Source organism: Xylocopa sonorina, chromosome 4 (assembly GCF_050948175.1).
Source record: "Xylocopa sonorina isolate GNS202 chromosome 4, iyXylSono1_principal, whole genome shotgun sequence".
In the NCBI taxonomy this organism is placed as follows: Eukaryota; Metazoa; Arthropoda; class Insecta; order Hymenoptera; family Apidae; genus Xylocopa; species Xylocopa sonorina.
In genome coordinates, this window is record NC_135196.1 from 11328704 (window position 1) to 11353485 (window position 24782).

A 24782-nucleotide genomic window follows, 5' to 3' on the forward strand; every position below is an offset into this window, starting at 1 on the left:
TGTTTAACGTATGGAACTTTTTTTCATCTCCGCGCGGTCATAGTACTCTCGTAGCAGAATTTATAAATCGTGCTTTAATTGAACGAAATTGCATAGTCGACTTAAACGATTTCCTCGCTTGCTAGATTCTACGAAGTCTCAGAACAAATGCAACTAAAATTTAAGTAGAAATTGAAGTAGAGTATAATTTCTAAATCAAAGACGAGCACTCTATGAACCTAGGACCAATTACGTCCGATATCTTTAGCCACGAAAGTGTTTATACGCGTGCGCATCATATTAAGGTAGATTAATATCCAAATATCAAGAATCTTTACAGGAATCAAACTACGCTAAGGAACAGTAGTCTGGGATAATATAGTAGCTATAATTAAAGATCTTTCTCAAAAGAGAGTGTCATTTATGATGCAATTTGGTTTGATTCGCTATACAGTACCATCATCGAACGAAACACGATTGTTCTACCCTCAAAAAATGCATATTTGCATACTTGTTCTCGCAATTTACGGTGCACACAGTCTGCAATACAGATTACTCGCGATATTTTTTGGACAAATCGAATTTGCTTTCACGCGTACATTTCAAGCTAAATTTGTTTACTCGATCATATAATATTATATAAAGAGACGGATATTGTGGATAATTAAAAATGCAATATAATCATAGGATGTTTCTATCGATTTCAGTAAATATAATTAGAGAATAATTTTCTATGCAAGCGTTATGATATAAGCAAAGTGAAAACGCCTTCCTGCGATCTTTCTTTTGACAAATAAATTTCAATCGCATTTCGTGTGAATGATTACGAAGGCTTTACGGGAATTATACGAAAGTGAAAGCATATCTCTTTAACACGGTTGCTAATTGTTTACAATTAGTTAAAGCGCATAGAATCCACGTATAATACTCACCCAAAATATAACGTTAAATCCAAAGATCACATACTTAAGACAGCAGCTCACTTCACTGGTATCCCTTCTGTACTTACGCACAGCAGGCATGGCTAAGGCACATTTATCTATAGCCCTTGCGAATTCCACGCATACGTGCACGCATAACACCAGGAGAAATTCCTATTCATGGAAAACAAAGAACACTCGATGCTCCAGAGAAGCGAATCACAGCTGCAATGTCACGCATAGCTACCGAAATCTAATCCTGTCGACTTCCTAACTTCTCCCTTCGCGCTGTCGCAAATTATTATCTATCGCGGATTTCTTTATCCCCCGTTTTCCACTTTCCGTTGAGGTTGCTTGATCAGCTGATCACAGTAACGCACTGTTCCGCAATTACAGTTGCCGCCATTATCACGTCATTGTACACGCTACAGCTTAAGCCGAATCAACGAGACTGCAAAGTGGTCCGAATTTCTTAGTCGCCCTTCGATTCTCCCCTCCACGTAAATCGCATTCGCTTGCCCCTCCGTGGCTCGATGTTCCACCCTTCCATGCTACCCGCCCTTGTCGCCATCTCTCTTCCGCGTTCGTTCGACTCCCCACTATTGTTTGGTATTCTCACTTTCGTCTCCCTGCTCTGATCTTTCTCTCGGCCACCTATATATAAGGTGATTCACATTAGGTGCAATCGTGCGCACAAGATCTAACACGGTTTACTTACTGCAGTAGTCAACCGTAGACTGCCTCTTATAAGGTTAAACGTACGATTACAGCAGCTATTAAAATATACATCCCATTATTTCACTTTCTAATACGGTGTGCTTACGTAGCTTCTTCACTTCTGTTCGCGTCGATTTATGTTTCATATTTTATATCGTTGGCTGGAACACGATTTGATTATATTCTGTACCTGTTTTCTTCTTGTGAAAGTTCCTTTGTTTTAATTAGCAAGTCTTGGCTATTATAAGGTGCATAGACACAAATTATTGAGTATAAAAGATAGAAACATTTTATTGTAATGTAGCATATGTAGAGATTTTAAGTATATTATTCGAATTTCCCGCGCGCAAGCGCGGTGGCTACTGCTCTACGACTGGTGGCGCCATCTCTTCGAAAAGTGCTCAAACTGGTCGCACATCGTTATCGACAGCGAAGTGAACTACTCAACGACTGTGGCGCCATCTCTTCGAGGAGTACGGAAACTAGTGGTCAATTAGTTTGGACGTTTCTCGCAGAGATGGCGCCACGCGTAATAAAGGTGAGAGAGATAGAGATGTAGGTAGAGATGTATAGATAGATAAAGAAGAAGAGAAATTCTTTGCTGCTGGATACATTTTGTTGTTCTGCAGACTAATATTTGAGGTTATAACGTTCTCTCTTTGGAAAAGATTAGCATTATTTTTAGTAATTTCATTGTCATTGTAATGTTCGTTTATAAATGAATTAAGAGCTAGTACATTTGTATTATATATTACATATTTGTCGTAATTATAACAGGATTAAGAACAGGATGAGTCTCACATTATTTGTGCGTTCTGTATGTATATTTTTATTTTTTTCATTACATAAAATGTATTTGTAACATAATTCTGTTTTTATTTGAAATCAAACAAAATTTCTTTTTAGCTGTTAACAATTCAGGATGCTTCCGCAAAGAGATGTTTGCATGTTAGCGCGGTACTTAATAAATCACAGTCTGCACGTTACAGACCAAAAGCAAGGACCCCTCAGCATTTGACATATGAAATGGCAAATCCTCCCAATTATATAGTTGCCAGAAAAGCCTGGAATTCCTGGAATACTTGTACGGGAATTTTAGAATAGTATTAATTCATTTTACTCGTGTAAAACTGTTTTTAGTATTACTAAGCATTTAACTATGCTCTTTAAACGTGTATAAATTTTAGCAAATATAAAGGATGGTAAAAGACCATCGGAAACTGCTGTAGAAGACATATTTATCAGAAATTTTATACAAGGAACTTGGCACGGATTATTCGTAAGTGAAGTAATTATAAAGCGCCAATATAATATCATTCGAGTAGCTGGCATCGTTGTTCGCAAATTAGCACCTAGGAGATTGTATTTTTTAATCGGTTACACCGAACATATGTTAAGCTATTGGTTACATTGTCCAGTCAAAATGGAATTGGTGTCAACAGCATCACCACAGGACGTTATATATAAAGTAATATAATCTGTTCGATATGCAAATATTTATGATTCTAGTTATTATACAACATATGCATATTATGTAAATAAAAATAAATTTATAACCATTGCTCTGTTCTACCATATTTCTTCTTGTATTATACATTATATAATTTTGTACTTATCTAAATTGTAATAAAATTCATATGCCATAGGATTCACCAATAGCACTGTTAACAAAGGCATTATTAAGTGCATTCGATAAAAAATAATAATTATCTTTTTTACTACGTTTACAAGCAAGTTACATTTTGAATTAATGAAAGAGACGAAAGATAAATCTAAGTACAAGGATCACTTGTTTCCTCTGCAATTCTTTTAGTGCTCGGATGTTGCACCATTCATTGGTAACAGTAGACGAAGTGAATTGTGATCAAAATATCAGTAGCAGTTAGTAAGATAACAAAATGTGGTTTAACATTTGTTACATGTATTATAGATAAGTCAGAGGAACAATACATGAGACGTATTTAGTGTTTGACTTGCTATATTTAGTTTGTATCGTTTGCATTTGTTCATTTTCAGATATCACTAACATGGATTGGAATTTTTCTTTCTTCTCTTGGGAAAAATTTGTATCCTTTACAGATTTTTGTTAATTATCCGCGTTTCAAGGTACTCAATGTGACGAGTGTAAATTGAGTATAAATTTATGAGGAACTTGTCTTATAGTAGGAATGAAACTGAAAATAAACAAATGAACAACAACGAATGAATTAACAACCAAGGAAAAGTAAAAGGTAAAATTGTGTTGTGTTACTTTGAAAAATACTTTAACCGATGTCCTTCCAGATTTTTTTATATAAATAACTACAGTGTAGATATTTATCTGTTAAAATATGTATCTTGTTTACTTGTGCGTTTTCATTTTGGACCCTGCTCTAGTATTAATAATCAACTCTGAACAATATTTCAGTAATAGTGTATATAAGTAATGTATAAATATCGAGAACATTGAGAGAAAGATAATATATACTGATTCGCTAGACAGCTCGCATGTGTATCTTTCTACTTTAAGTAGTATAAATTAATATACGCTAATATGTGTATAAAATTATGAATAAAATAATTGCAATTATTAGCATTGGTATTTAAGGCAATGTTTAGTCAGTTATCGTATGTAAAAGACTGATATATTGTACTTTGGGGAATGTATTAAACTTTTTGCAATTACCCAATTACTTTCACTTTTTAAAAATGTATAGGCGTTAAGATATACCTATACATGTTTTGCGCTAAACGATAATATAAAGTCTAAATCTTCTTGAACAAAATGTGAAAACAATTATGATTTTATGACGAAGAAAGTTTTGAAAATGAAAATTCACTCGAAACTAACGTGATGTCTTCTGATAATCTTATATCAAATATCGTAATATATTGTTGGTATAATGCACGCATTCCTATTCGTATTTTATTTTTGTGCAAAATTTTATAGCAATGTACCATTTTCTATCACTGTTTTATCATATCAGTCATTGTTTAAGCGAATACTCTGATTACAAATACGAAGCGATCATACCTCGACTTAACATATCGATAGCAAACGAAATGCATAGAACAGCTGGTGACTCACTATCACATATTTACTGTTCATTTCTTAATATATTAGACTAATAATTGCATATAAATACTACGTAGAACACCTTAATGTATACCTCATACATGTCTTGGATGGAATATTCGGGAATATTGCGAGTTTTGCATGTAATCGTGTAAGTTTAATTGAATCAGCATTTTTAAGAAAACTGTAAATATAAAATTCGAGGTAGTATTTCCCAATAACTAACACTGTATATAGTGCTTACTCAAAATAGTGTGACCTAAAACCACTTTCGCTTGGTACGACGTTTCATTGTTAATTCAATTTCATCTATGTCTTTATCGATATCTTTTTTCAATATTTTCTTTAATTTCTTCTCTTTCGCTTTCTCCTTCGATTTATTTTGTTTTTGTTTCTTCCTTTCGGCTGCGTCCGTCTCATTACATAATGATTCATTTTTATTTTTAGCTATCAAGGAATAATCAAAATGTCAAATTACGTCTTTTATATTATAATAGATTAACGATAAGTATTTTAGTTACCTGCATATAAATCCATATGTCGATGTATGCTACGGTCCTCCTCTATTTCTCTACGACGATCCATCTCTAAGCAGTCTACAATTTCGTTTCGCTTTTCGACAATATCTATTAATCTGTGAACAGAGTAATCATAGTAGTAAATTTAAACTGTGAACAGCTTCTCTTTTCCCGCTTAGTACTTTTAAGATAGATATAACTAAATCGTACAGATATTAATCAAGAAATATATCTTTAAAAAATACCTTTGTATCAATGCTTCCTCTTTTTGTTTGTCGAAATCCGTTTTAGTCGATTCATGTTGCGACATTAAACACCGAATTTGATATTCTATCTCGGCATGTTCTTCTTCCAGTCTTTGTTGTCTTCGAAGTAACATTAATTCAGCTTGTCGTCTAAATAGCTCATTCTTTTCATTTACCAAAGCAAATAACTCTAAAACTAATTCTTCTGTATCTGCTCCAAGACAAACATCTGTAATTTTTAAAGTATTATATACTATATGTATATCTTTATATTACTTTAATCATGCAATGAATCTTTGTCTATAACATACTGCTCTTTATGTTATAAAAGTATGTTTTAGTCATAAAAATACTCGTAATATAATTACCATTAGCTTTAGAATCACATTCAGATTTACTTCTTATTAACTGTTCTAATCGTACACCTTGTTTTTCCAAACCTTGCTGTTGCATTTCTATTTCATCCAATTCCAATTTGACATCTTTAAGCGACATTACTTTTATCTGAAACGTATGATATAGGCATTTAGAGAGGAATGTTTGTAAAAATTCATTAAAAAGTAGTATTAAAATTTTTAATTTACATATTAAGATGTCAATATTACAAAATACATAAAAACCTACTTTTCTTCTATGTGGTATTGGACAAGGCGGAGCAGGTCCTTTCTTTCTTTTCCATTTTCCTTCGATACTTTTATCTAAACATGCTTTGTGATGAAAGTTTTCCTCGCTCGAAGCGTACATGAAACTTTGTCTATTCCTATTTGCTTCATCTTTATTAATTTTTTGGCCTTCCCATACACTATTTTCTTTATTTACATTATTTGTTTTACTTATTAGAGGATGTTCAAAATTTGATGTTGTTGGAATTGGTGGCGGAGGTGGTTTTGCCTTGCGCGTTTTAGGCGTTGCTTGCAAAGGTGCATCCTAATAAAAAAGATAATGAATATTATTAGGCTTAATTACATATTATTTTCAATTTATTTGTTTTAAAATGAAAGCAAGCTAACTGAGAACGTTAAAATAATATAATGCAGTGATTTACAAAGAATGTATGGCGGCGCTGACAACTAAACAATCGAAAAATGTTAATATCTCGGAAAGTTAGTGTTTGAAAATCTATATTTATAAATGAACATTTTTTATTTTTACAGAAAGCAGTACCAAAGCTTGGGCGCACATTCCAGTGTCACTCTGCATCTTGGCATTAGCGAATTTCTAGGTAAATATTAAATGACAAGAAATTTTTTGATAAATTACATAACATCCAGTAGAATTACACTGTAGTTTAGACGTTAAAGATATGCGTTCATCAGAAGAGCCTGTTTCTTTTTTATTAGGTGGTAATGGTGCTGGTTTCTTTTTTTTATAAGTACCACCAAAACCTATTCTCGATTCTGGACTTCTTAACGAACTATTTGAGGTGTGCAAATAATCATGATTTTCATCCCATTTTTGTCCATTTGTATTTATTTCATCTGTATACCTGAAAGAAAATAATTTTTACAATTCTACAATTTCGCTAATTTATTCGTAGAAGAATTTATTTAAAAAGTCTTTAATTTTTGTACGTACTTGAAAATGCGTGGCTTAGGAACGGGGACAGGCACATCGGACGTTTTTTCTGTAGACTCTAAATCACTATCATGATCATCATCGTCGCTCCAAAAAGGATTTAAATTAATTTGCGGCGCGGCTAAACGTCGTTTCGTCGATCCTTCCATGGCAAAAGGTTCGTTACTTTTGCTGTTATTGAGATTATTTCTCATAGCTGGTTTCGGTGGGACGATTTCATCCTTTTCCAAAGTTTCCTCTTCCATTTCTCTTTCGTTATCAAAATAATTCGTCACATCCCTTGTAGTTTGTGATGTACTCATAATCGACATGGATTCATCAGTAATTTCTTCTGCGTCGTCGCTATTAAAAGGATTCAGATCTTCGGGATAGTCTTCGCATAAGTTAGAGCTTATTATACTTGTTACATTAGTACCATTAACGAAATTTGAACACGCCTGATCGTCGTTAGTACTTTTTTCTGAAACAATCATCGTTGAATTTTGCGATGGTTTCCATTTATCTGAGAACGATATCTCGCAAGAAGGTATCTGTACTAAGCTGTCCACGCTAAGCTTGTCAGGGGTGGTTGGTGAAGCTTCTTCTTGATTAGTAATTGCTTTTGCCGCATCTGAATTTATTATCTCATTTTTAATGTTCCCTATCACTTCATGTTCCTCGGGAAGCGCTTTCGATTTAATTATTCCGATATTTTCGTTGTCATCTTTATTTCTTCCAACAGAATCTGTCTTACTTTCAAACATTCTACGCCTTCTTTGTACTAAGGAACTACTCTCAGCATTCGCATGTTCGTCGATCTGATTCGGTAATTCTTTAGCAACGTAATTTGTCGTTGATTTATCTTTACTGTCGTGAAAGGAAGTCACACTTAATTTTTCCCTTTGCGTGTGTTTGCGTCTATTTAATTCATCGTGAAGGTAGTCTCGCGTGTTCACAAGCTTCTCGTTTCGTTCAGATGTACTCTTCCTATCAGAAGACTCTAATTCCAGAAAAGCGTCAACAGAATCATTTTCTTTTTCTTCCTTTCTTTGCTTGTTGTACTTTTGATTAATTGCAAGTACTGGATTAATACTTTCTGTTTTTAAATTGACACGATCTCTCTCAAAACTGCCTAAAGTCTCATTCATTAATGGGTTATCAGCAAGAGATGCTTCTTCGCTCTGTTCTGAAAGTAGCTGATTCGACATGAAATTTAGTCGTAGTCGCGAAGTTTGCGCGGTTACATCAGAAATAAAAGGAGCTTGTTGATTTATCTTTTTAGCGGAATTATGGGTAAACACACCTTTACTTATGCTTTCCTCGCTAATAATAGATTCCTTACAAGTTAAGTTAGAATCGTCTTTCTCAATTCCACTCGGTGCTCGGGATTCGTCCCAATTTTCAATCGGGGCTAATGGAACCTCTTCGTCCGGGCAAGTCTCGCAGCAATATTGTCCTTCTTCGGTCTCGTAGTAATTACCAAGAGTTAACTGATTGTTGCATCGAGCACAACGGAAACAAGTACGATGATAAGCGACGCGAGAGAGTACCAACTTTTCTGCTAGAAAAATTGGAAGACCGCATACAGCACAGAGATCCTTTCGCACTCCCGTACATGGCACCTCCTGCAGAATTTTAAATAATTTTAGTTTCGTTCTCCTTCGAGCGTATATCGTTTTGCATACTAGTATTTCAATATACAGGGTGCCTCAGGACAGATATTACAACCAGGCAAGTAGTTATGATCAATGAAATGAGAAGGTTGAAAATGTTGGAACAAATATTCCGCGTGTAACGCTTCGTTTCTGAGAGAATCGAGTTTTAATAATATCTATTAGATACACGTGCATTAAATTGGCTTTATTTGGCAAATTTGATCGCACACCATTCGTCTTTACGACCTTTGATGTATTAAGTAAGCGTATACGTTAGAGTACGAGTTGTGTCCATCTGAGAGTGAAAGCGTCGTGAACTTCTTTTGAGAATCAAAAGTTATGAGAGCAAGCAAGAAGTTGAATATTGTAAATCGACACGTGCACTTGAAGAGAAATTCTCAGTTATGCAAATTTAATTCGTGGCTGTTCATGTACCTATTTTCTCTTGCTTTAAGTATTTTAATACGGAGTATTTATGCATATTGTATTATCCCTGTCCCTCGCTGTAATCTGAAATAAATATTTCCGATAATGTTTCTCTATGGCATGCAGATTCTACTACTGAATGGGTATACCAATCTTCCGTGTGGATCGAACTAGACTATAAATGCAGGCTCAGTGAATAATAACGGTGACTGCACTTTTATTTATATGTTTAATAGCTTTTCAGTAACACGTTCTTGCAACCCTAACTATTTCTTTTTTCTTTCTTTAACGATCGTATCATTACTGTATTATACCATTTTTTTCATGCATTGAAACTATAAACAATTATTTGCAATTATTACAAATATATCAAATGTATACATCTATTTCTTATGATCTGGTATTCCAGATATATTATATTAGTACACACAAATGAAGTTTTAATAATATAGATAATTTAATACAGACTGTTAATGCACAAAAAATATATGTATATTCAATAAAATTACTTACCTTGTGTTATAATAATTGTAATATTATCATTAATCGCTCACTAATTACTGTGGCTTATCAAAATGTTGTACAGTAAACTCTCGTATAATACGGTTTCGCTCTAACACAGTTTAAAACAATTGGGAAATCCCCGTATAAACCAAGAATGAAATACGAAATATTAATTTTTATTAAATTAAACAAGGTCAGCAACTAAATTGCAACTTATTCTAAAAAGTGCCAACTTTTATGAACGTTATTCCAGATCTTTATCAGTCTATTTTACGCTTAATAATAAATTGCATCAACAGCACATACAATACTGGACACATTTATCATATCTCACTCTAATATTAATGAAAAATGATCAAATTTTAAAGTTCTGTAACTTTATTAAAATTTAATTTAAACTGTTACAAGCAAAAAATGAAAGTAAAGCTTTCGGTGTATTTTATTTAGAATGGTCCTTAGGGGACCTTCAAGGTCTTAACCCTTGAAGAGCTAAGGTCCAACTTAATTGCAATAAGCCATTAAAAAGAGGTATAAATTTTAATTGTTAATTTAGATTTTGTCACAACCATTGCAGATAAATTTTAACAAAGTCATGGAACTGCTATATTTAACTATTATTCAGTAATAGTCAGTAAAACCCGAAATCCGTCAATACCTGATTTAACTAGGCAAAACTAGTTCTATTATTAAAACTTTCTACTGATACTAGTTTTAATTGCTATTATTATATCATGTGTTAGACGATACTATTATCACTTAGAGATCTTTCAATTCATATAAAGTTTTAATAGTTTAAACTAGTATCGACGACGCACTCTCACCGTTAAAATTCGTTTTAAGGTGAAACTAGTAATAACTGTAATTTAAAAATGATACAAAAATTTATTATGTATTTTACTTGTTATAATATGGCATATTATTTATATCAAGTTACAAAGATTTCCCTTATTTGTACAGTGACATCGTTTTAAAACGCAATTCTTTTAAAAATGATAGCAGGCGAACCCTTGTCTCATCCCTACCGATGCTTCTCTGATTGTAGTTCCCAACTGCTCCTCTTACATATGTACATGCACGCAATACAAGCATATATCTGCTTTAGCGTAGGATCTTATCTTTTTTTCGACACATAAAACGAACCTAGTCCTATTACGATATTCTAAACCTTAAATCACATATTAAATTGTCTAAAAAATAGTTTTAATCGACTGGTTTCAATAGGTATTTCGAAAGCATAACTGTTAACTAATCAAAAGTAGATGAAACTAGTTTTGAATAGTTAGATCGGGTATTGAGGGATTTCAGATTCTAACTATAATATATACATAGCACATATATAAATATATTGTACACAAAAAGATCTTAAAAGTAAAGAAAGTTTTGCATAATACTTAAACGAGTTATTTTCTTAGACGCAATTATTTTCTTCATGACAAATAGAGAATTTTTATGTGAATCTAATCTATGTATCAATTTCACCTATGATATTATAAACAATGTCCTGTATTTACATATTCACAAAGAAGAGGATTCTGAATATGTTACGTTATTCGATGTATGAAATTGAGATTTATAAAAAAAAACTATTGTTTTATTAAAACTTTTAAAACTAAACGAAATTAGAAAAAAAAGTCCAACAATTTTCTATGTTCCGTATAACAAAGGCTTCTGTACCTTTTCTTTGGGAGATTCAGAGACTTGAGTAATTTTTTCCTCCATGGTATCCGTTGTTCTACTCACTGGAAGTTGTGCAAGGGACGAACCTAAAAAAAAGCATGAACATACAACATTTAGTGTATATCTATGCATTCACAAATACAGATAGTTGCAATGATTTAAACTGTATTTAAATTGAATAGTTGCAGAGTTCTGCATGTATTGTTAGTATCATAAAACCTGTCAGAATCAACGTAATTGCCTTTGCACACATTACTACCACATACAACCAGCTATATCAAAATTCCTACAGTTCCACGTAATATGGATTAATTCGTAAAAAGACATTAATAAGTTTTAATTCTAGAACTAATATTAGTTTAATTAGGAAAGCAATTGACTAACTTCAATGTAAATATATATCCCTATTCAAACAATTATTAAGAAATATATAATTTTAATAAAGAATGTTTTATTTGCTTTGTAGACCAAAATTATTTTATTTAATAATTACTTGTTAGTAATGCATATAAACACTAATTTTTTAATAATGCCAAAAATTTTGTTGTTCATGCTTTTAATTACAATTTGTACAATCTCTACTACTCCACGCTTGCCTGATATGATGTTTATGCTCTGCAATTGTAGCCAATTGTTTTGTATATGTGTACATCTTGCAAGCTAGTATTCCCCAAAGGTTTTCAATTGGATTGAGGTCTGGAGAATAGGTGAATTAATTAAATATCATTTCTTTTAAAAACAAATAGATGCCACATAAACTAAAGTTATGGTAACAAATTAAAGAGATCTGGGCGCCAATATTGCCCACTACATAAGACTGGTTAAGTGTCTGACTAATTTTATCGAGTCCCATGTACCAAGAGGACAAAGGATAATACGTGGTCAGGTTCATAGTAGCTCGTCGTATAATGTAGAATAAATCAAGTAATCAATGGAAAACTTATGCAACAGCATAACACTTTTCCTTAAATGTATAATGAATAATTTTTAAGGTATATAAGGTATACATTACAAACTTACCACCAAAGGTCTGATAAAACTGTGATAGGTAGGTAAGAATTGATAACCGATCAGGTACAGAACAGGAAGCCATGTCTTCTGCGTCCAAAAGTGCTGGAATTCCTAGCTGCTCTTCGGCTATTTTGAAAGCCAGTTCATTGTTGCCATACACATCATTCTTGTCTAAACTATCAAAGTCACTGCAATCAATGTAATAAATAAGTTATTTTTACTTGTTATCACAGTTAATTAATGTTGTCAATTCAATAACATAACGTGAAGTTTAAAGTAATGTAATTGAAAGTATATGTACAATCTTGTTCTAAGTTACAATGTTACATAACAATTATTAGATGTAACAAATATATAGGAATAGATTTTCCAAGAAATGGTGCAATGAAAAAATTAAGTAAGGGGAAAAATTACATACATTAATATCCATCAGAACAACTCATATTCATTATTCTTTACATACAGAAGAAAAAGACTAGGCAAGTAGTAAGGATAGGCAAATCAAGGAAGTAACTAAATACAGGGAAATTCAGACTGCTGTGATGAAATTGGAGGCGGTAGGAGAGAATTCTTAGATATATATGATTACATAAGAAGAATATTTGTGAGTAAATATGCAAAGGACCCATAAAATTATGCGACGAAATTCTCAGTTGATATTATAGGAATTAATCTTAGTTGTAATTGGTATTCAATACCTCTCAATCACACAGCTAGTAAGCTTTGTAGCTAGTACAAATTGTACTCACAGTTGATATTACAGGAACTTCTCTTGTGCGCCATTTAATTAAAGCAAAAAAACTATGCATATAGAACGTTTATTTTGTAAAAAAGTAGGTTCATTCTTTTAGTGCTGATTGTAGAATGATTATATTACACTTATTATAACAGAGTATCGCATGAGATGTACAGAACCAAAATAGTTCAGTGGTCAAGAAAAGTTCCATTTGTCTAGAAAATGAAATCTTGTATGATAAAATATCACATTTCCTTCATTCTTTTTCTATCACGATTTGTAGTCCATGCTATGTGCGTGGATAAATAAAAAAACTATGTCATTCTTTTATAATTTATTATATTTTAATTTCTTTTAATATGGATAATAGTTCAACTAATCTAATCTAATTTCGTCATTAACAACTAATTATTCTAATTACATAAATGTAATCTAATCTAGTAAGGTATACTTTTTCCTAAATTAATTACAACTTTACTACAATAATTGTTATTCTATGTACATAATCTAATTTATTATAATCTAAAAATAAGTAATATTTTCAAAATATCTATAATTTTTTTCTAATTTACGACGAATCTTCAGAATGATTTATGGGGAGGAATTGCAGTATATATGCCCATAAATATAAATATAGAAAACGGGAAAGAACCACTAAAAAACGAATTACAGTATTAGGACATGAAAAAGTAGTATACTTACTAAATAAGTTACTTAAATATGCATAATTTTTTGTCCTAATCCTAGTTTTCAATAATGTAAAAGTGGAATTCTTGCTTCCAATGGTTGGAACTCTCATGCGACACTTGACACCACAGATCTGTGAACTACTGCTATACAGTTGCAGACTGCAACACTGTCAAAAGAACATACAAAATGCAAAAATCATTCAAAAAATTATTTTTAGGCAAATTATAGTTACTCGAATTAACATTCAGGAATACCAGTAAATATACAGCACTAATTTCTCAAACACTATATTCTCTGAATATTAATACAGGCCACTTGTACATGAAGTTATATCTGAAATAATAAATAACTTACCTTATAAAAATATTTCTTACTGACATGTTAAAGTTTTTCAGACATCTACATGTATAGAATTTATTAAAGTTTCTTTATAGGTGAATAAAAAAATTTTTGGATTTTAAAAACCTAAGTAAGAGTACGAGGGTAGTTGACTTCTTTAGAGCCACAATAAAAGAAGTGAGGAGAATAGATTCATTTACATATCAACAAAATAATAATTTATAATATCATATAGTTACAACAATTGCATAGCCTCTTCTCACTTAACATCGATGTCGTAAATTGTGATTAGATCGTGTGCCAATTACGAGCAGGCTTTTGTCCTAGGAAGATTTGTATCTGTGGATGATTTTTATAGATAAGGTCTAATGATGTGTATGACGCATACTTAGCAACATAGCAACGAGGGTGCATCTGCGATGTTTGAAAGGGCAGAAGAAACGAACTTCTTCCGCGGCCGATGAGATCATATATCATGGTTCCAATTGGAGGTAAATCAGTACTGATAATAAGGGTTGCTGATCAAAGTGGATAAGCAGGACGAATAAACACGATAGTTAAATAGGATCGTGGAGATTCTGACGTTGGTTCTGGTTGGCGTCGTTGGTAAATTCTGGGAGTTCATTTTAGAAGTGTTGTATTATTTTTTCGGCTTGATCTGGTCGAATAATAAACAGCTTCATTTTTATGAAATTGCATACAGGTCTTGCAGCAAGAACCCATACCTGATTGTTGAAGTACACTTTGGCACTCTGCGATTTTACATCGTTGAGTTTTTTATATTAAACACTGACACTAGCAGTAATTCCGCGCAGGAATAAAATGATATTGATATTTAGTTTCTTCTTTCCAGAAAGCTAAGAGTATGTTCTTTCATTATAACAGAACACATAAACACGTTGTACACTCACATATGGAGATTACCGTTTCGGATTAACGATATACATCATTCTTAAACACTATACTTCGAATACATTAGAATGGTGCATTGGTAAACAATAGAGTCATATTACTCGGTAAATCGTTCGGTGTGATAAAATTGAATAACATACAGCACTTAGCCTGTTAAATAACTTATCAAACTTCAATTTGATAAACTATAACTGGTGAAGAAATGTCGGGTAGTGTTATAGTTTTGACTACCTTAAAATTTAGATTCTTATAATATACTTAACTTGCCTTTTATATCGCGAAAGAAATACCAGCATTTGCTGCATAGTTAATCGACAAAATAATTACCAAGTCAATTTTTGTATTAAATCTGCTATTTATACCTATCATATTACTTACATGAGGTCAGGTCGAAAATGATGAATCATGGCACAGAAAGCGAGACCATCTTTCCAGGAAGTAGTCATGTTGTGCACATTTACACCCGGATAACCCTCGGTTATTCGGCGGCACCAAAGTTCTAGCGCCTTTGTACCTCGTCGCTCGCCCATCTTATAACTTCCGATTTTACTTTAGAAGTACCTCAAACTCTTCTTCTCACGTTAGCAAGAACACGTTAACCCGTTCTTAAAGTTTTGTGTGACGATTCTGTAACAAATTAGAGAAAGGCGTCATCTTTTTACATTAACACCCGTAATTATCATTGTATAAAGGTTTCTGTCATCTAAAAACGCTTTTAGACCTTATAACAGTTTACTAATAAGTAAACAAATGTTACAGAAGCTAATTAGAAGAACATAATATGGCCTGATGAGACCAAACTTAATTATTTCGCCCGCATAAGTCCCAATTTTTACGAGGAATAAACGTGGATTTCTAACTCTGGTCTGTCCAAATAGGGTCGGCATGAACAGTAACAGGTTTCATCATTTGTGAATCAAGTCGAAAACTCGGCCAAGAACAAAAGCCAAAAACAGTGGCAACATTGACGTTATAAGAGTAAGATCTGTAAAGAAGGTCGAATTGTAACCACAAGACATCAGCTTGCTACGAACAAATGAATGAGCTTATAAGGAGACAGAAGAACTTTGCCTGCAATGAGTCAGAAGATTTAAGAATGTTATAAATTACTTTTATACCTTAAAAACTGATGTGCTGACTGTACCAGAAGAACTGTCGGTTAATGCATAAGCAATTGAAGAACAAACTTTCCTAAAATAGTATTTATTTATTGCATTACATTGATAATTGTAAAATGCAAAGCGATAATGAATATGGTCGAAAATGTTGGTACCTCAACAGAAACCTACTGACAAAGTCGCACTCAGAGGAGGTAAGAAGTTCAACCCCCCAGTTTAGGGCTGTTCGATGTTAATCTCAAACCAGTAGAACCAGTAAAAAATTGTAGTGCATTCAGCAAATTATCGATCCGTGAGATAGCTCGTCTAAAAAATAGAAAGAAGAGAGTTGAGACGCAAGCAGTCCTAGTTATCGTCTTTCCAAGACGGGTCCCCGCTTATAAAACTATTCGAAAATACATATTCGTCGACCAATTGATTTTTATAATATTCGTATCTAACTCGGTTATTATCAATAAATAAATAATAAAAAATATGATTTTAATAAATATTACAAATCGGACCTTTCGTTTCATAACTTTTAGGCGTTGTACATCGAACAACTGTTAAATTAGAGGAAGAGAGACTAAAAATCGGTTAGAAAAGAAAAAGGTAAAGGAAAGAAGAATCTAAACGGATATCGAGCTCACGACTTCGCGATCAAGAATCCTTGACACTACGCCTGGGGCTATGGTATATTGTGTAATACGTTTATGTTGTAGGTAACTCTAGTTGCGTACAAATGTTTAAAATTATTTCTTTACGATGTTCTCTGCTGAGTAATCTTTAAAATCTTAAACTTTTTGGATATTTATCAGTAGTTGTAAATGAAACCTAGTCTCGTCCGAAAAGAACTCGTACGGATCGGAACCCGCGAATTAAACTATTAAAAAATGAAAGAAATATAAGAAATGAACACAAATTAACAAATGAAACACATAAAGGCTATCCAGAAAAGTTGATTTATGGAAATGTTAGGATAGTATTAATTGTAAAAATAAGAAAATAAATCCAGTGTTTAAAATTAAGTCAATGATTACCAGAACCATAAGAATATGGTTTTCATAGTAGAGTTTGAAGAAAAAATCATGCTAGTAAACACAATATCCTTTCAGTTACAATTCTCAGATGTGATAAAATTAAGCAATTTTAATTCAGATGTGTGTGGTTATGTCATAAATACTTAAATGGAAATGTAAAACAATGGAAAATGTTTCATGATAATCGGTGGTATTGGAGACCCAATCTTTATTGGTAAAAATTTAAAGAAATATCAAATTTAGGAATCAGGTTTGCATTTGCTTTCAACAAGGTAATAATTTTATACATTGATATTATTTATTGAATCCTAAAAGAATGTTATAGTATCATATGTTTAATGTACCTCATATCTTAAATAGTCCGTCACAAAATCTGGTCATTAATCTTATCAGATGATTATGATTTAAAATTGTTTGAATTAATTATAACTGTAATCATTTTATGACATTTATGTTAATAGAAATCTGTACCTCTATAATATTTTCTTTCAACAATTCTTTCTTCTTTATCTCATAATAAATGATGATATTAAATGATACATGCATTTCAATCCTTTTGTTGGCCATCAATGGTTCTTGCTTATAATAAATGCACTCTAAATATTAAATACGTTGTTAAATTAATTTCTAATTTCACTAATATAATCTGGAGACTTTCTCTATGGCTATACATACCATATTACATTAAATGCTTCAGTTCAACACAGATAATTCACTTGTTAGAAGTTATAATAAATACAAGCAACCAAACAACTATAAATCTATATGCAAAATACTTTCGATAACGTATATATTATTAAGTATTTTTTCATTGTTTTTAAATATACTTAAAAATATCGAAATATTCTTCTGCCTGATGAAACGAATTGCGATAAAATGTAGACGCTAACAACTCCTCAAAGACATAACTATTTAATTCGAAATATGATAAAAAATTCTCTACTCTTTTAATTCATTCTTTGCATTCGTTTCTATAAATTATTTATCCATATGGAAATCCGTTACCTTACGTCATTCGCATGACCCGTTTCTGTTTCCACCAACAGTTTCAATTCTCACATTTGCCGCTGGAACTGCAGTTTGAACACCTCATCAAATCAATTTTGAATAAGCCACTTTGTTTCACGCAATTACTCCAAATAAACATTTTCTATCGTAACTATCAACACTTTAGCAAGTGTGCATAGTTTTGACGTTACATCGAGTCGTGTAGCAATTTTCTTAACCTTAGTCACGAACGTGTAATTATCTCGAATAGTACACAAACAAAACAACGAGAGAGAAGAAATTTCTCATAGATCAAATCTATCGGAACGAAAGCAAATTAACGATATGTCAATAAATTTGTTTATATATCTTCGCTTTCATCAACACGAGCCAAGAGATTCAATACAACACTAATACTACAAAGAGATCTTATAGACACGAAACTCCTGCCTTTTTCCTGGTCCAATTTCGAATGCGCATGCGCCTCTAAAGTGGAACACCATGAACGTAGCTTCGGAACCTTGCGATACAACAATTTCAAAATTAGAGATAAAATTCAAACTTGAATTGTATCAAGTTTAGCAATGAAGTAGAAAATATACGCGTTAATTTTATTTGATACTTGGTCCTTTTGTAAAATGTATAATATTTGTATTTAGTCTGTAATAAATAATTATTTACTTGTTATAGTTAAACAACTATAACAAGAAATCAAACAATAGTTTTTGTAACATTACTAATTAATTATATGCATGTATATGTACGTAAAATGAGCTATATATTTTTCACAAAGGAAAAGGAGACCACAAGAAAGACTCCGTGGCGCAACGGTAGCGCGTCTGACTCCAGATCAGAAGGTTGCGTGTTCAAATCACGTCGGGGTCAAAACGGTGGTTATTTTTTTCTTTTAAGAGTATATTTTTTTCCAATAATTGAAAATGACCACATGCTTTTAGACAAATATGTAACAAAAAAATCAAATATAGTAAAAATAATAAATTAATATCAGTTATATATGAGTGTACGAATAAAGAGAACATAACCTTCTTTTCTGTATACATTAAACGTGCGGGCATCGTGTTGTGTGAATAGAGAATACTTCAGAATGAATTTGTATTAAATGTCGCTATCAATATTATCGTGATCGGTTTTTTAAGTAATTTTATGAAAATAATGTGAATGAAACTACTACATAATACTTTGTTTATATGTATATTTCTGTAATTACTCAATATAAGTGGGTATGACAAGTTTCACAAAACCTGAAGAAATGGGCAAAGAAAACGATTCTGATAATACAAAAAAAAGGAGGAAATCAGTCAGTGGGAATTCTAGTATATCCTTGAAAGATGGGGATACTTACAAAGTAATAAAATTCTTTACCCTTTTTCTCCTTTTAAACAACACTTGTATTTAATAATACGATACTCGTTTTTATACACTATACAGGTAATAATTAGTTACGAAGAGAAGGAAGCTATGGAGCGATTACCAGAAAGCGACTCTGAAAACTTTTTATCCACTTGTGATAATATACGCAAAGCTATGAATAAAATTGCGAAGTTAAAAACTAGTACGGATACAAATGTTTGTATTTCAGTTAAAGAAATTAAACTTAAACGATTTATCTTCTGATACAATTAGATATATTTTTATAAATTCCAATTCTATGTTTTTAGGCCAAGGATGAAATACATGAACTGCAAATTCAGACATCGTTAGCATTTATTGAACTTAAGAAACTGAATAGAATGGAAAAGTTCCGTACAAAATTTGCTAGAGATTCTCTTATATCTTCAAAAGGCAGTGTTGATAGTAGACATTTACATTTACAAAATTTACTGTACGAAGTAATGCACTTAAAGAAAGAAGTTGTTAAATGTCTCCAATTCAAGTAATTGATTCTTAATTAAAATTTGTTGTTTATAATCTAGAATTTATTACTTGTTCATTGCAGTTGATATATAATGTACTGTACACATATTAATCTACATATATATATATATAGGTCTAAAGATGAATTGATACAACTTGTATCAGAAGAAGAATTTTATAAGGAAGCACCAGAAAATATTTCCAGACCGGTATAAAATAAATTTGAATTAATTGTTTTTGGTTTTAGACTAATTCAATCAAAAACTTTTAGGAAATAACACAACACAATCCTCACCAATTAAGGCTAGCACGTTTAGAATGGGAATTGACGCAGAGAAAACAGTTGGCTTCTTTATGCGATGAATTAACAGAAAGTAAAAAGGCAGTAGCATCAAGCATTGAATCTAAACAAACTCGACTTGACAATCTTGCACCACAACTTCGATCGATACTAGAAGTATGGATCATAAAGATAAAGTTTAAAATATATTCTGTTATCTATAATTAACATTTAAATTGTTATCGTTTTGTTTCCTTTCATCAGGCAAGCAAACCATTACAAGAGAGTCTTGGTTTGCCTTTAGATAAAATTAGACAAGAACATCATAAGGCTACATTACTCGCATCGCCATTGTATGTTCTTTATGCAAAGTCATCTGCATATAGGGATGCATATGGTATACGATTCTTTTTCATTGTACAAATATGTTGTATATTTAAATGTTTTTTGCTTTAGTATTAAGTTGTACTTCTAGATAATTCCATAATAGTAAAAGTAGAAGGTGATGAGGAAGAAGCAAAGCGTGCAAATAATCAAGATGGCTTGCAAGAATCTGATTCAGATCCTGAAGCTGTCTCAGAAAATGTTATAGAAGAAACTCCTGTGCATAAAAAGAGGCATCACAGATTATCTAGAGAAGCAAGGCAAGAAGAGAAAAAAGCCAAATTATTACAAAGACATCCGTTAAATGTGAAAATAATAATAAGATTAAAAAGTAAGTAGTTAAAGAAATTAATAAATATAATATAAACTGAAATCCAATATTTAAAAATATTAATTGTGTTTAGATGATACAAAATTGACATTGCAATTTTATTACATGATATTTTTGAAAGTTATCACTGTGGAATCAAAACTAAAAACTGAAGGTGTTAGTGGTATTAGTACCGGGTATATTATCTTTTTTTTCTATTATTATTACTAAAAATATTCATAGAGGATTTTTTTTAAACTAAATTTCTTGTATTTCTTTAATAGTGATATGCTTGTATCAGAATCGATTTTACGTGAATTATATCCGCGAGATTTAGGATTAGAAAGTCCAAATCCTGCTAATCATTATCAGTTAAGTCGACACAACTTGGGACAATTTTCATCACTTGGATTAGGGATTCCATATAAATGGGCACAAAGAATGGCTGGATTACAGTTTATTTCACCTGATGCTCGCGAACAAAAGGTATAATTAAAAATTTGTATTGCAAAATTAATATTAATATATCATATATCATATTATTTATGTTTTCTAACAGCATACAAGTTGTGAAGTAACACAAGATAGTGTTGAAAGTGTACTAAGAGAAATTAAAAGACGCGTAATGGCAAGATTAGAGTTGTGTACAGAGATCCGACAATTAGAATCAGGAAATTTACCAAATTTTACTAATAACAATGATCTCCTACCACAGAAGCTTAATACAATATTACAGAAATTTTCAACGATTTCATGGAATAATTATTGTAATTGTGTAAATCCCATTTTTCTAGACCAAGGATTAGTATCATCATTAGACATTTTTTATGAAGCCATACTTCGTCGTGGAAATAGTAAAATCCTATACAATTATTTAAGATTTATATAAGTTGTAGATTGAATCATTTAACATACACAAATATTTATTTTAGATGAACTAATTGCAAGAATCGCTATAAAGCCAGATTATCCAAAAGTAGCACCAGTGTTTACTATAAACATAAATCCTGTAGTACCAGCATCTGTGGATATTTTAAGAGATATTGAAAGAGAAATAAATGTCATGTGGATAAAACCACCAACATTATCAGCACAATTACAGAGATTACGAGCATGTTTCGATATCTATTTAGAATCTGAACATATTGTACCAAAAGAAAAAATTTTCTTTCATCCAGTAAAAGGTCGTACTCGTGCTAGGCCATATAAATATTTAGAATTAGGGGGTGGAATTTTCATTCATCGTTAGTCTAACTACAAGATGATGTACATGAATGCATTTTTCCGAAATATATACTGTATACCAAGATAATTATTATTTATTTTGCATTTATCATTATAAACTATAATTTTACAAAGACTATTTAAACTGGCGATGAAGCAATTGGATGCAATGCTAGTATTCCAGAATTTGTTGTAAGATATGATTGTAATTTGTGTTGTAACTTTTTGTTTTCTATGCAAAGTTTGTTACTTTCGTTTTTTAATACAATATTATTTACTTTAATGTAATTATAACATTTCCAAAGGTTATTAACTTTAGCACATGATTCGGGTACCTGAAATAGTTTATATAAAATATAATGGCAGTGCCACATAATAAAATTTCTGTATCGATTCTTACATTAGTATCAGCAATTTCAGTATATATTGTATCTTGTATAAAATATTTCTTCAATTTAAAAAGTAATGGTTCCAAAGCAGCACATATTGTAATTGTTTCAAGGATCACTGAGCCTTTTCTCTCAATTTGTTGTAAATGCTAGAAAAGAAACACAATTTACTAAATCATGAAAATACGGAAAAATAATTCTGGATAAAATGTATCTATACCTTTATAACATTATTACTTGTAACACTCAACTTTTTTAACTGTGAAAAAACTACTGTTTCAGTTATAGAAAAGCCATATTTAATATTTTTTAACTTCTCCCTAAGATATTTATCTTTTATATTCAATTTTATAATTTTTTCTTTTTTTTTCTCCAATAACATTTGTGTATTTACTTTTAGACTTTCAATAATATTCTGTGATTGTGCATGTATTTTTAAATATTGTAATGTAGACATCTGATTAATGATATCTTGTTCTTTCAAATATTCGTATTGTTTTTTTCTGTTTTCGATTATTTTTTGATATTCATTTATTGTTTTGCATAACTGTTCCCAAAGGTATTCTATGTTTAAAAAAGACTGGTGTACAAGATCTGATGCAATTCCTTCCTCCTAACATTTAATATCATAAACTTATTTATAAAATTCCATTTAATAATTTCTTGTACTTTATAGTTTTCATTAATATTATTACCAAATGCAAGATGCTGAATGTATTTATAGCATATTGTGTTTTTCTCATGGTCTGTGTTTTATTAAAATCCTTCGCTTTTCTGGTTAGATTATTAGAAATTTCTTTATAGTTTTGCTCCATATCAGTTTTTAATGAAGTTAGTTCAATTATATTGTTAAATTTAATATCACTAGTTTTGTATGTATTATGTAGCTCTATTAAATTTTGTTTATATTTTTCTATGCAATAATAAAAACAATATGTTATAAGTTTATACATAAGTAGAAAAAATAATAGATCTATACTTTTAAACCAATAGATTAAAAGATACCAATTATAGTATCGATTAATGCAGTATGGGTTTCTTGAAGTTTTCTATGATCTGCATTTGCTATATTTAATTCGTTATGCAAACAGGATATCGTTGAATCTTTAATTGTTATTGCTCTATCAAAAGTTGCTTGGAGATATTTTACATTTTCGTGAAGTTCTTTACACTTTATTTGTCGTAAAACGTATCTCCATTTTTCATTAATCTTGGCAATATTTAATTTTGAGAATGATTCCTCGCGTTTTAGTTTATTCTGCAATAAGTTGTTGCATACACATTTAAAATATTATACATAGAAAGTTATTTATGTTAATCAATCTATAATACCTTAGTAAAGGTAGCAATTAATTGTTGTTTACGTCTTTTAGTTTCCAGTTCAAATTCAATCCTATGTTGTATGTAACGTGCACGTTCTTCCTCATTCATACGAGCAATTTTATTAGCTTTACTTTTCCTTTTCTTCACCATTTTTGTTGACCTTTTATTATTTACTGAAGAAAGATGTATACTACTTGATAGAATATAAGTTCATTACCGTACAATGAATGTTTGATCAATATGAATAGGTATTAAAGATACTGTGTACAAAAACAACAAAAGCAATAAAAAAGTTCATATAAACCGCTGGAGTAATAAAAGTTTAATCATCTTAATTACAGAACTTTAGAGTACTACTAATTAAATAAAGAAATTCCTTAATTTTCATTGAATAGAAGGAGTCAGATAAATTATATCTCCCGCTTTAGAGGTAAGAGAGAGAAGGATATATAAGGAAGCTATAGGAAAGAGTGAGACAGATGCTGTGGACCCTACTCTGGAACCCGTGGCGTCATCTCTGTGAAAAGTGCTCAAACTGGTCGCACAGCGTTATCGACAGTGAAGTGAACTAGTGTAGCACTAGCGCCATCTCTCGGAGAAGAACTGAAACTAGTCCGTCATTAGTTTCACTACTTTCCGCAGAGATGGCGCTAGTGCCATACTAGTTCACTTCGCTGTCGATAACGCTGAGCGACCAGTTTGAGCACTTTTCACAGAGATGGCGCCACGGGTTCTAGAGTAGAGTAGGCAGCATCTATCTCACTCTTTCCTATAGTTTTCATATATATCTTTCTTTCTCTTACCTCTGAAGCGGGAGATATAATTTATCTTACTCAATGAAAATTAAGGAATTTCTTTATTTAATCAGCTGTACTCTAAATTTCTGCAATTAAGATGAGAGAGGAAGCAGCAGAGAGAAGGAAAGAGAAGCAGAA

General features: G+C 31.5%; 6 protein-coding genes, 1 long non-coding RNA gene and 1 other non-coding gene across 12 annotated transcripts in view; 5 read left to right on the forward strand and 3 right to left on the reverse strand.

Annotated features, from left to right (window-relative positions):
- Nucleotides 1-1158, reverse strand: part of Tsp26a (Tetraspanin 26A) — a 9944-nt gene extending 8786 nt beyond the window's left edge. For both annotated transcript variants that reach the window (XM_076894510.1, XM_076894509.1), the window contains exon 1: nt 912-1158. In XM_076894510.1, the coding sequence (XP_076750625.1) occupies nt 912-1001 (90 nt within the window). In that variant the 5' untranslated portion in view covers nt 1002-1158. The remainder of the gene's footprint in view (nt 1-911) is intronic.
- The window catches only part of LOC143423291 (MKI67 FHA domain-interacting nucleolar phosphoprotein-like), a 20826-nt gene extending 16558 nt beyond the window's left edge, over nt 1-4268 (forward strand). Inside the window, exon 5 of the mRNA XM_076894512.1 lies at nt 4259-4268. The gene's annotated coding sequence lies outside the window, so the exon portion shown is untranslated. The remainder of the gene's footprint in view (nt 1-4258) is intronic.
- The window catches only part of LOC143423292 (uncharacterized), a 10151-nt gene extending 827 nt beyond the window's left edge, over nt 1-9324 (forward strand). Inside the window, exon 2 of the long non-coding RNA XR_013101810.1 lies at nt 8929-9324. This is a non-coding gene — a long non-coding RNA (uncharacterized LOC143423292). The remainder of the gene's footprint in view (nt 1-8928) is intronic.
- Mrps24 (mitochondrial ribosomal protein S24) lies at nt 2332-3108 on the forward strand. The gene is made up of 3 exons (XM_076893872.1): nt 2332-2433; nt 2523-2700; nt 2804-3108. The coding sequence occupies exons 1-3, from the start codon at nt 2407-2409 to the stop codon at nt 3091-3093; spliced, it is 495 nt and encodes a 164-aa protein (XP_076749987.1). The 5' UTR covers nt 2332-2406; the 3' UTR covers nt 3094-3108.
- On the reverse strand, nt 4297-18513 carry Mical-like (MICAL-like protein). 4 transcript variants are annotated; one of them, XM_076894505.1, is made up of 13 exons: nt 18081-18513; nt 16212-16362; nt 16057-16129; nt 15317-15565; nt 12271-12449; nt 11248-11336; nt 7010-8613; nt 6695-6920; nt 6059-6361; nt 5803-5938; nt 5435-5663; nt 5193-5305; nt 4320-5118 (listed from the first exon to the last, which is right to left on the reverse strand). In XM_076894505.1, exons 4-13 carry the CDS (start codon nt 15466-15468, stop codon nt 4931-4933), a joined length of 3219 nt encoding a protein of 1072 aa, XP_076750620.1. In that variant the 5' UTR covers nt 15469-15565; nt 16057-16129; nt 16212-16362; nt 18081-18513; the 3' UTR covers nt 4320-4930. The 4 variants fall into 4 exon arrangements, with proteins under 4 accessions (XP_076750622.1, XP_076750621.1, XP_076750620.1 ...); XM_076894503.1 differs by lacking the exons at nt 16057-16129; nt 16212-16362 and having other exon boundaries at nt 18081-18512; XM_076894506.1 differs by lacking the exons at nt 15317-15565; nt 16057-16129; nt 16212-16362; nt 18081-18513 and adding an exon at nt 13700-13822 and having other exon boundaries at nt 4317-5118.
- Nucleotides 18514-18875: 362 nt separating this feature from the next.
- On the forward strand, nt 18876-18947 carry Trnaw-cca (transfer RNA tryptophan (anticodon CCA)). Its single transcript has one exon. It is a non-coding gene; the product is annotated as a tRNA-Trp (tRNA).
- A 272-nt stretch (nt 18948-19219) lies between these two features.
- Nucleotides 19220-22223, forward strand: Thoc5 (THO complex subunit 5). The gene is made up of 11 exons (XM_076894431.1): nt 19220-19428; nt 19512-19649; nt 19742-19956; nt 20071-20146; nt 20209-20394; nt 20482-20614; nt 20693-20932; nt 21006-21108; nt 21196-21397; nt 21471-21765; nt 21844-22223. Exons 1-11 carry the CDS (start codon nt 19306-19308, stop codon nt 22158-22160), a joined length of 2028 nt encoding a protein of 675 aa, XP_076750546.1. The 5' UTR covers nt 19220-19305; the 3' UTR covers nt 22161-22223.
- LOC143423247 (dynein regulatory complex subunit 2) lies at nt 22212-24098 on the reverse strand. The gene is made up of 6 exons (XM_076894432.1): nt 23857-24098; nt 23530-23782; nt 23220-23437; nt 22745-23137; nt 22536-22673; nt 22212-22470 (listed from the first exon to the last, which is right to left on the reverse strand). Exons 1-6 carry the CDS (start codon nt 23995-23997, stop codon nt 22276-22278), a joined length of 1338 nt encoding a protein of 445 aa, XP_076750547.1. The 5' UTR covers nt 23998-24098; the 3' UTR covers nt 22212-22275.
- Between the last annotated feature and the right edge of the window lie 684 nt (nt 24099-24782).

What these genes read in the sequence shown, in the direction of transcription:
- Mical-like (XM_076894505.1), bottom strand. Translation starts at nt 15,468, where the DNA reads ATGGGCGAGCGACGAGGTACAAAGGCGCTAGAACTTTGGTGCCGCCGA. An exon ending in ATGTGATTCTAAAGCTAATG is followed by an intron (nt 5,664 to 5,802) that starts GTAATTATATTA and finishes TAAAAATTACAG; the next exon opens with ATGTTTGTCTTGGAGCAGAT. An exon ending in GAGGAAGCATTGATACAAAG is followed by an intron (nt 5,306 to 5,434) that starts GTATTTTTTAAA and finishes CTCTGTTCACAG; the next exon opens with ATTAATAGATATTGTCGAAA.
- Thoc5 (XM_076894431.1), top strand. Translation starts at nt 19,306, where the DNA reads ATGACAAGTTTCACAAAACCTGAAGAAATGGGCAAAGAAAACGATTCT. An exon ending in AAACTAGTACGGATACAAAT is followed by an intron (nt 19,650 to 19,741) that starts GTTTGTATTTCA and finishes CTATGTTTTTAG; the next exon opens with GCCAAGGATGAAATACATGA. An exon ending in CATACTTCGTCGTGGAAATA is followed by an intron (nt 21,766 to 21,843) that starts GTAAAATCCTAT and finishes TATTTATTTTAG; the next exon opens with ATGAACTAATTGCAAGAATC.
- LOC143423247 (XM_076894432.1), bottom strand. Translation starts at nt 23,997, where the DNA reads ATGGTGAAGAAAAGGAAAAGTAAAGCTAATAAAATTGCTCGTATGAAT. An exon ending in CATTCAGCATCTTGCATTTG is followed by an intron (nt 23,138 to 23,219) that starts GTAATAATATTA and finishes ATTAAATGTTAG; the next exon opens with GAGGAAGGAATTGCATCAGA. An exon ending in CAAGTAATAATGTTATAAAG is followed by an intron (nt 22,674 to 22,744) that starts GTATAGATACAT and finishes TTTCTTTTCTAG; the next exon opens with CATTTACAACAAATTGAGAG.
- Mrps24 (XM_076893872.1), top strand. Translation starts at nt 2,407, where the DNA reads ATGAGTCTCACATTATTTGTGCGTTCT. An exon ending in TCACATTATTTGTGCGTTCT is followed by an intron (nt 2,434 to 2,522) that starts GTATGTATATTT and finishes ATTTCTTTTTAG; the next exon opens with CTGTTAACAATTCAGGATGC. An exon ending in CTGGAATTCCTGGAATACTT is followed by an intron (nt 2,701 to 2,803) that starts GTACGGGAATTT and finishes TATAAATTTTAG; the next exon opens with CAAATATAAAGGATGGTAAA.